The following is a 9,761-nucleotide window of genomic DNA, read 5'->3' on the forward strand; positions in this document are numbered from 1 at the left end:
ATTAACTTTTTATGGCTAACTACGATCTCTTAACGATCTGCCTCTTTCTCTTTCACTCAGCTGGGGAGCAGCAGCTGTGTGAGGCAACTTTCGAAAGGTAAATGAACTTCCGGTTAGCTGGAAATTCCATAAATGCGATAAAGAAAACTTTTGGTTAAATTGCCACCGATACTCGATTTGACCCCCCCCCAACTCTTTAGCTCCCCCTTTCAGCTTTTCTCTCTGACTGGCTCTCTTTTGCAAATCTCTGTATTTGCGCAATTGGTTTACCTACACTCACACAAACACGTGAACTTTAAGTACTTTTGTCTGTCTTTCTATCCGAATCTTGGGGGGTAGCGGGGGAAAGCTGCGGCATTCCAGATACTACGCAGCACAAACAGCAGCTGGCGGCTTGCTTAGCAGTGTATTCGCTGGGGAACCCATCAAACTATAGCCTATAGCTTCTCATTCAGAATCTTGGCCTGGGAATAGGTCAGGAATCAGCGGGAGAGTATTCGCAATTCTTGCTCGTTCCAAGCTTTTGTATCTGTATCTTTGAAGCAAACTGCTGCGCAAATCGAATTCTCGAGCGGCGGATAAAGACTTTGCTCAGAGTTGATAACTATTTGCATAATCTGCGTGGATAACACGGGGCGGATAAGCTGGAGAATTGGAAGAAGGGAACTTTATAATGAAATTATAGATACTTTTATAGAAAAGGAATAAAATGAGTAAAGTTAAATTATAATACATTTTATTTACAAAAATGAAATCAAAAAAGAAAGATAAAATAAATTTTAATTTTTTAAAACAATGATTGTTATTAACCTTAATCAACTTGGAAAATGCTCAATTCGTTAAACAAAAATCTGAAAATGCTCTTCTTGGATCCAAAATAATTATAATTAATGATATTCATATTCTAATATTATTTTTTAATAGTCTACTACCATCGGCGCCTCTTTATAACCCTTATAATTGTCTCTCAACTCTAATGCTTATTATTTTTTTATTATTCCAAACATTATGCAAAATATTCTTGAACTTTTATGGTTACAAATAAAATGTGCATATACTCCCTAGAGTGTTAATTGACTCCCTTTCCCCACATCGTCTGTCGGCTGGCTAATGGCCGCCGCATTAGCTCCATGGCCGACTGGTTGTTGCAACAATGTTGCGCTAATAACTCAAACGTGCAACAACCTTGCCACAGCACCCGTCTCCCTGAGTTCCCTGCCCCGTCGATTTTACTGCCAGTCCGTCGCCACTTCTCCCAGACAGATTGAGACCAATTAGTGTGGCTCAGAAATCCGCTTGCTGCAAACGGAACTGCAACGGGCGGCTAACTGTTAGTCCCGCCGCTGCAACAGCGGATTCAGTCGCTCCGCCATGGAATGTTGCATGCACGCGACGCTCTCGGCGCAGCTTGGCTCTCGCAGTCTCGGTCACCGTCTCCGTCTCAGACGGAGTCCCAGTCCCAGTCCCAGTTACAGTCCCAAGCTGGGGCTTCAGCCACGCCAAGAGCCAGAGTCAGCGATCTCTGCCAGCGCCTAGACGATCGCGGCCTACTTTCTCCACATTCCACCGGCAACGACGACGACGGCGACTTTGTTGGCCAACTTGTGCAGCCAGCGCGGCAGCAGAAGCAGCAGCTAGCTAGAAGCAGAATTGCTAGCCGGCAAAACTAGATAAACCACAAAAGCCAAAGCCAAGATCAGGCAGCCCTACAATGTTTTCTTTGTAGTGATTGCAGTAAGCAAAAGAAGGGCCAGTAATTATAAAGAAGAAAAATTATAAAATCAGCTGTTAACTTAAGTTTCGATTAATTAAAAGAAAAAATACAGTAGAGAGTACAGGAAATCATATAAGGCTTGAAATAAATATTTTTATTTTATTCTTGCATACTAGTACATAACAGTGATCATTATAAAGAAGCATAGGTAACCCTTTAATTCTGTACCAGGGGGGACTTATAGGTATATTCATAAAGATAATGTCCTCATGTTGTGAATTTCCTTGCTTTCAATTCCGAATCTGTGGCTTTGTAGTGAGGACTTAACTTAAATATTCAATATTTTTATAGTATTAATATTAATAATATTATTTACATAAATTTCTGTGATAATAAACTTTAGATACTGCCTTAATTCTGTTCCAAAACCAGTTGGGAATTATAGAAAAATCCTTAAAAAAAACCCGGATGTTAAGGAGCTCCCTGGAGCCTGTCACTTAAGATTGTTCTGTTGACCGTTGAGTTGGGGGCTTAGTGGGCTCCAGACTTCTGGACACGCTCCATGTAGCGTCGCTGCCACTGGCTCTGCCGCTGCCACTACCTCTGTCTCTGCTGACCATTGGGCAGAGCGCTTTTACCGTTCACAGTTTAGGCGATTGCATAATCTCTGTCGCCGTCGCGTCGTCGGCGTCAACGCCGGCTTCGTCAGCTGTTTAACGCGTTTTTTCGTTTGGGTTTTATTTCATTTATTTATTTTGTATGTTTGTTTGTGTATTTGCGCTCGTTTGAATGAATGAATGAAGTGAGTGTGAGTGTTGTTCATTCAAATGTGGTGATTACCCGCTCTCTTTCCCTCGAACCGAAAGTGTGGCAATCTCATTTCGCTCGGCGATCGCTTTCCGCTGTTGTCGCTCTGCACGCGCCGCTTCGCACTTTTAGTTCATTTACCTGGACTAGCCTAACTGTTCATCCCCCCACACCTCCCCTGAGTCCATAGATTTCTAGATCTTTTTCTCCATTTCTTTGTCTTTTTTTTATTTCGCCTTTTTTTGTGTGTAGCTTTTTTTGGGGTCTTAAAATAGCCGCATGATTTATGTATTTGCGGTTGCTCCACGAGTCTCCACGAGCGTGTCTTGCATGATTACCGCAACAGCAACCGCAACAACAACAAACCCGACTTAGTTGTTGTCTTTCTTAAAATTTAAGAATTGAAATTAAACCAAACTTCTTGAGTGTTGGAGGAGACCACAGCTAGATTTGGCTGTAATAAGAATAACATGTAACAAATAATATTTTAGGAATAATATTTTGAGGTGCATCTTACATTTTTAAATAATGAAAATGCTTATAGCATCCAAAACCTAATTATAATAAGCTATGCTATTTCTTATAAGGTTAATTTAATTTTCAGTTAATGTTGTAAACCCCTTTAAAAACACTACAACTTGTAGTCTACAAGTAATTAAATAGCCGTATGATAATTGACATTAACATTCAAAATGCTGAATGTTCTTAGTCACATCGATTGAATCCAGCCTTAACGTCACAAAACATAAGTTTAATAATATTTTGAGGGCATTTTTTTTATCATTTTTAATTTAAAATTAACAGAATTTCCACAGAATATTTGTTTATAATTTCCCCGAATTTTTTATTGTCAATTCGGAACTAAAACTGGCAGGCGATAAGAACTTCTGGAATTTGAAACAATTTATTAGTGTTTAAAATAAATAATAAAATACATACAAGCTGAGCTTGTATTCAAATAGCATCGTTATCAGTTTCCAAAACATTTTCAAACATAAACAAATGATGATATTCCCAGTTCCGCTCAAAAGGGGAATTTCGCGGAAGTAAAATACCTAGAACAAATCTATTGTTAAGATGATAAGGCACTTCCCGATCATATATAAGTCCGGATTACAATCGAAAGAAGAAACAGACAGTGAGCTGCCATCGCCTTGAAATGAAGTGTGAAATTATAAAAATTATATTCATTGCCAGTTTGGTGATCTTCCTGGGACAACAAGTTACCGCTCAGTTCCTCGAGCCGGAATGCGGGGCTCTAAGAATTTCAAAGAGACTGGTAAATGGGACAGATGCGGAGAAAGGACTATATCCCTGGATGGCATTCATACACAGGGGAAAACACTTAGTCTGTGGCGGGACTCTCATTACTCACTGTGAGTGTTGGTTAACTTTAAATAATTTCTTAAAGAAATATTAAATTAAATGTAATTTTTCAGGGTTTGTCCTGACAGCGGCACATTGCATTGCTAAAACAAAGGGACTGTAAGTAGGGCACAAAAAACTTGGTTAAGGTAATACTTTAAATACTATAATCACCTTGCAGTAAAGTCAGCTTGGGTGTGCACAACAGCAATGATCTACATTCCTCCAGGATTTACAAGGTAGACAGGTTCTTGAAGCACTGGAGTTATGTTAGGTCTTCGGAAGGCAGCGACATAGGCTTGTTGAAGCTGGCAAGAAAGGTGGAGTTCACAGGTAGGTCCTTAGCCATTACCAGAGAAAACTCCTTACTGAATTAACTCTCTTCTTTACAGCTAACATCAGACCCATCTGCATTTTAACAGACTCAAAAATAAAGGTGGACCGAGTTTCTTGGTTTTTGGCAATTGGCTGGGGCAAAACCGAACCAGATGGCGATACGAGTAATATCCTCCAAACCAAAATCATTGAGAGGAGAGACAAGAGCGAGTGCGACTGCCTCGATTCGCAGATATGCACGGTGGCCGAAAGCGGAACCATTTGTTATGGAGACTCCGGTGGACCCGTGGTCTTGGAGCTTAAGATCAAACAAAAGAGTCGCTACGTCCAGCTCGGTGTCAGCAGCTATGTCACGGATCATTGCAGTAAACATGGTGTTTTCACAGATATCCTGAGTCACAGCATGTGGATACAGTTTCTTGTGGGAAGGCATACACCCAACGATTCATAGGGTTATTTAGGTAATTTGTATATTGTAGTTTAATATTTATTTTCTGTTGTTAAATTATTGTTGTATTTTATTTAATATAAATAGTTCAATTGTATTACTATATTATAAATAGACAAAATAATGAAATGTAGTGAAATCCAAGCCAAAAAAATTCTAGATTAAATAAAATACAAAAAAAAAATATATAAAACTAAAAAAAGGTTCATTAAAATGTTTTAAATTCGCTTTAAAAAAATTAAATCAAATGTTTGCCTATATATTTAGGGAAACCTATAAAAAAAGCAATACGATAATTTTTAGTAAAACCATAAGTATGTGATATTATGCTGCAATATTCTTATTAAAGCTATTTTAATATGGTTGTATATACTTAATGTTTATGATTCCATGAAAAGAATATTAATTCCAAGAATAATTTATTTTCTTAAACACTGATAAGCCTGGGGCGACTATATAGTCGAGGTCTAAAATTAATTCTGAATCAGAAAGTGCTCACAGTTCGAAGCGAAATGAAAAGCTTACTGTTCATCGTTGGAATCGTCTTGATAGCCGACCAAATCGGGGCTCAGCTGCTGGAACCAAATTGTGGAATCCCTACAACTACCTTATTGGCGCCGAGGATTGTCAATGGCTCGGTTGCGGAGATAGGATCTAGTCCTTGGATGGCCTACCTGCACACGCCCACACATTTCCACTGTGCCGGATCTTTGGTTAATCACTGTTTGTATTTTTATTGTTTTATATATATATTTTTTTATATAACGGAATTATTGAGAGTCTTATTTATTTTCAGGGCTTGTCTTGACAGCGGCGCATTGCCTTAAACAGGGCCAAGTGTTGTGAGTATATAACAGGGCTTTTTTTTATTAACGTCATGGCTAAAGGCTATGATGTTCCTTTTCAGAACTGTTCGCCTGGGCGAATACGACCGAAAGACCCATGGGGACGACTGTCAGGGTGAGCGCTGTCAGGGTCCTGCCGAGGAGTACGAGATAGAAAGGGGATTCCGGAGTCGCCTATACAATACAGATGATCAGTCCAATGACATAGCCATGTTCAAGCTGGCCAGGAGGGTGGAGTACAAACGTGAGTGTTAAGATTTTCCCCATCTCTTGAATTTCTTTCAAATAATACCCTTTCTACAGCTCACATTCGACCCATTTGCATTTTCATGGACCCGCGGATGAAGGAAAAGATTGATAGGGTCACCTGGTTCACTGCCACCGGTTGGGGCAAGGACAGTGCGTCTGGCCAGACGACCCAAATCCTTCAGACCTTGGCTATTAAACGACAGAATCCCCAAGAGTGCATCAATATGTTCGGCCGGGCAGTGGGCCCCAACCAGATCTGTATTGGCAATGAATACAGTAATGTCTGCAATGGCGACTCGGGCGGACCCGTGGGCAGAATGATGCTCTATGAGGGCCGGCGTCGATTCTTTCAGCTGGGCATTAACAGCTACGCGAACAGGCAGTGCAAGCATCTCAGCGTCTTAACGGACGTTGTAAGCCATCATGAGTTTATCCAAAAAGTTTTGGACTACCATAATCCTGTGCAGCTGCGAACTATGAGACCGGGGAGAGGGAAAATGCCTACGTTTGTTTATACTTTGTAAAGATTTTTATTCGATATTTCCTACCCTAAAGAAATACGGCTTATCTTATCGATAAAATAAGTCTTAAAAGACATTTATTTAAATTTGATTTATTTAACTTAATTTCCATTGATTCAAGACCCAGTTAAATAATAAAAAACATACAAGACTTTCAATAAATGTTGACTTTTGCTGTGACAACCGCAAGGGTTCGCCTGCTGCCGATAAGTGACGGTCAATAAATGTAAAATTAAATACGACAAACAAATTGATTTATTAATTGGCCAACTTGACAACTTGTCCTGTCCAATGCACTTCGTTTTCTTGGCCTCCTTGAAATTTCGGGTCTTTGGGGACCGATGTCTGGCTCAAGATGCTGCAAAACGGAATCTTTGCCGGAGACTCAAATTAATTTCGATTTGTTGCAGCTTGTTGCAAGTTGATCCCTGTGGAATTTTCCCAGACGGACTGCCGGCCGGCCTGCACAAAGCTTTTCCTAATTGTTATTGCGTAGAGTCTTGGTCGGTAGACTCGGTCTCGGTGTCAGTGACTTCCTGCCTTGTTGAGCTGCCAATTCCCGGAGGCCAATTTGTTTATTGGCTTTGCGAGTGCCTAGCTCGGAGAATTGGTGTTAAAATTTAAAGCGGATTTGCATTTGTAAGCAGCATTCGGCCATCTGATTTTGCTGTTCTTTTAATTGGCCTTAATAATGACCATAAATAAAGGGCAGCCACATGAGTTACGAGTGCAAGTTGCACATTTTTAATGCGTTTCGTTTCGTCGGGCACTCTTGATAATTAGCGAGCAGAGCCATCCAGCTCTTCAGCTCTCCGGGCTCCGGGCTTCCAGCTCTCGGCTTTTCTCTGACTGCGATCCGTGCACAATTTATGGCACTTGCCGGGGACATTGCTCAGGCGACTTGTCACAAATTGAATCCGGATGGGGATTGCCTTTTGCCGTCCGGGGTCATCCATAATGCAAAGCGTGGCAGCACCTCCAAGCTGCCAGGAATGGTACGCTACGGGTATCCTTCAAGTGGCGTCCAATTGACAGGACCGTGTCTCCTGTCAGGACCTGCCCCCTCTCACCTCGAATCGTTTTGGCCATTCATCCTCTTACCTGGGTACGAAATTCATTGAATTTCAAATGCAACTCAGTTCGATTGCGGACTGTTTGCCTTGGCGTTCTTTTTCTTTTTTTTCCCCCCCTTCAGAAGCTCAATTGGCCAGTTCCGAAGTTGGCCACTTCAATTTGCATTCGTCCATTCATGATTCATTCAGAGAGCGCGCAGAGCGCCCAAGAAGGTTGCACCGCCGGTTGCTCCTTGCCAGGAACTATTAATTATTTTTGCTCCATTTTCGTTGTTTTCCGACAACACCTGCTGGCGGCATCGGATGAAGAAGGTGGGGTGGGGATTTGGTTGAGGTTTCGGTGAACTCCCACTGTCCACTACCAAGTCCTTGTCCACGTCCTGTCCCTTGACAGTTGTTACGTATGCAGCGTTGATAATTGTTACGCATACGCCATGGCGGCCAGCTGATGATGATGAGTTACGAGTTTGTCGCATTCCCAGGCGTGTCTGCTGCTACTGTCTCTTAATGTTTCCCTAATCAGAATCGGAGACATTTGTCATCATCTTGAGCCCGACCAGCCGGTAAGCAGAAAATATTTGCCGGGCCAGGAGGAGAAAGTCTCGGAAAATGTGAAATATTATCTCATCATTTTTCATAGGTGTCCCCGTGTGCGGGTGGGACAGCCTCAATAATTTAAGCCCACACAGCAGCAGTCACTTGTTAACAATTAAAGTCAAGAGCTGTAACCTTTTGCCGGCGACACGAGCGAACAAGGAAAAATCCGGGAAAAAGCTAGAACGAGAGGAAAAACAGAGAAAGAGAGAGCGAGAGCGAGCACAATAAATAAAAGATGCAAAGCAACGAAATAAGAAACTATGGTAGAAGGTTGCTCCTTCGGTGGCTCCTTGTATTATTATGAGCGATGATGATGTTGCTGCGCCTTCGCCAACGTCCTTCGTCCTTCGTTCTTCTGTTTCCTACAACCCCCCAGTCGGACTTTTCCCTAGGAAAGGAGGACTATTTTCTCCGAGAAACGGGAGGAGGGAGTCCTACCTTTTTCTGTAAAAGTCTAATTCGCTTTTATACATGGGCGGCCGGGGTAATTCGTGTATTTTGTCTCCCTTCGTCGCTGCTCGGGTGAGGAAGAAATTCTGGCCTTTTGAAGAACTTCTTCCTCCCCAGAGCGTATAAAAATCTGATCTTTTACGGAATTTCCCCTCCCAAGAGAGTATAAAAAATTGGATTTACGAAGAATCCGTCGCTGCTCGAGTCAGGAAGAAATTCTGCAAAATTCCAGAATTTTTTCCTCCCAAGAGAGTATAAAAAATTGGATTTACGAAGAATCCGTCGCTGCTCGGGTCAGGAAGAAATTCTGCAAAATTCCAGAATTTTTTCCTCCCCAGAGAGTATAAAAATTTAGAAAATAAAAAACTTTTTTATTATTTTATTTGTTAATTATTATTTGTTTAAATGGTTATTAAATTACTTAAATGAATGTATAAATCTTATTAAAAGCCACTTATAAACTTACTTTTCTTAAATCCCGGTCGGGGTTTGAACCCATGTCTCAGAAATCACAGACCGTCCGCTTACCAACTGCGCCACTGAGTCAAATCAAAAGCTAATGTCGGGAACGCGAATACATACAGTTTCAAGTAAAGAGCAAAAATATATGTATCCCTTTATCTCTCTCTCTCTCTCTCTCTCGCATTAAAAATAAAAATCCCCAAAGGGAATTTTCGTTCGAAGAAAGCCCTCCCATTTGCAGAAGAATTTCATCCTCCCCTGTTCGCGTCCTCCCGAAAAGTCCGACTGGGCCCTTTGGAGACCTCACCACCGCTGCATTCTCCCGTTGACAGCGCAAAGTTGAATTGTTTATTTGACTTTTAGTTGTTTTCTTGCCGTTGAAATGCGAGCTGCACCGCCTTCCATCCATGGCCGGGAAAATCTGAGGAGGGAAAACTGAGGAGCTATGGCAAGTTTCTGCCCTTTGGCTTCAAAGAGTTGCGAGTCGTGTGAGAAAATAGGCGAAGAGGAAGAAGTGAGAGAACTTTCCGTTCTTCGTCGCTTGTTGCTGCCGCTGTTTTCTGCTAGGATCCTGCCTCGCACCCGCTTCAGCCCCTTCAGGTCCCCCTTCAGGCAGTCAAACAAGTTAAGTACACAATATGCAAAGCATCCTACCCCCCTCGACGCCTCTTGTTTCCATCCAGTTTGGCCACAGGACATGGCCGCAGTGCAGAGCAAACTGTTGCTGCTCCCGGCAATCAAATGAGACTCTCGCTCTTATTCCTTTTTCTGTGTAGCCTGGAACAGAGAGAGAAATGTAATCGAGGTTGTAATTAAATGATATTTAATATATTTTAATTATATTTTAAGTAAGTGTACAATTTCCAGAAATAATACTTTAAATACAACAATAAA

The 9,761-nt window shown here is 41.6% G+C and overlaps 2 protein-coding genes across 2 annotated transcripts; both read left to right on the forward strand.

The window, feature by feature from the left end:
- The first annotated feature begins 3,680 nt into the window (after nt 1–3,680).
- On the forward strand, nt 3,681–6,321 carry LOC108082289 (chymotrypsin-like protease CTRL-1). The gene is made up of 4 exons (XM_070284391.1): nt 3,681–3,897; nt 5,467–5,512; nt 5,578–5,759; nt 5,819–6,321. Exons 1-4 carry the CDS (start codon nt 3,681–3,683, stop codon nt 6,286–6,288), a joined length of 915 nt encoding a protein of 304 aa, XP_070140492.1. The 3' UTR covers nt 6,289–6,321.
- Nucleotides 4,069–4,673, forward strand: LOC138927983 (chymotrypsin-like protease CTRL-1; the record flags this gene model as incomplete). Its single annotated transcript, XM_070283842.1, has 2 exons — nt 4,069–4,219; nt 4,279–4,673. Coding segments are annotated over 2 exons (546 nt in total), but the record flags the coding sequence as incomplete, so codon positions are not given.
- Nucleotides 6,322–9,761: the final 3,440 nt, after the last annotated feature.

The sequence above is a fragment of the Drosophila kikkawai genome, chromosome 2R (genome assembly GCF_030179895.1).
Source record: "Drosophila kikkawai strain 14028-0561.14 chromosome 2R, DkikHiC1v2, whole genome shotgun sequence".
NCBI classification, from domain to species: domain Eukaryota; kingdom Metazoa; phylum Arthropoda; class Insecta; order Diptera; family Drosophilidae; genus Drosophila; species Drosophila kikkawai.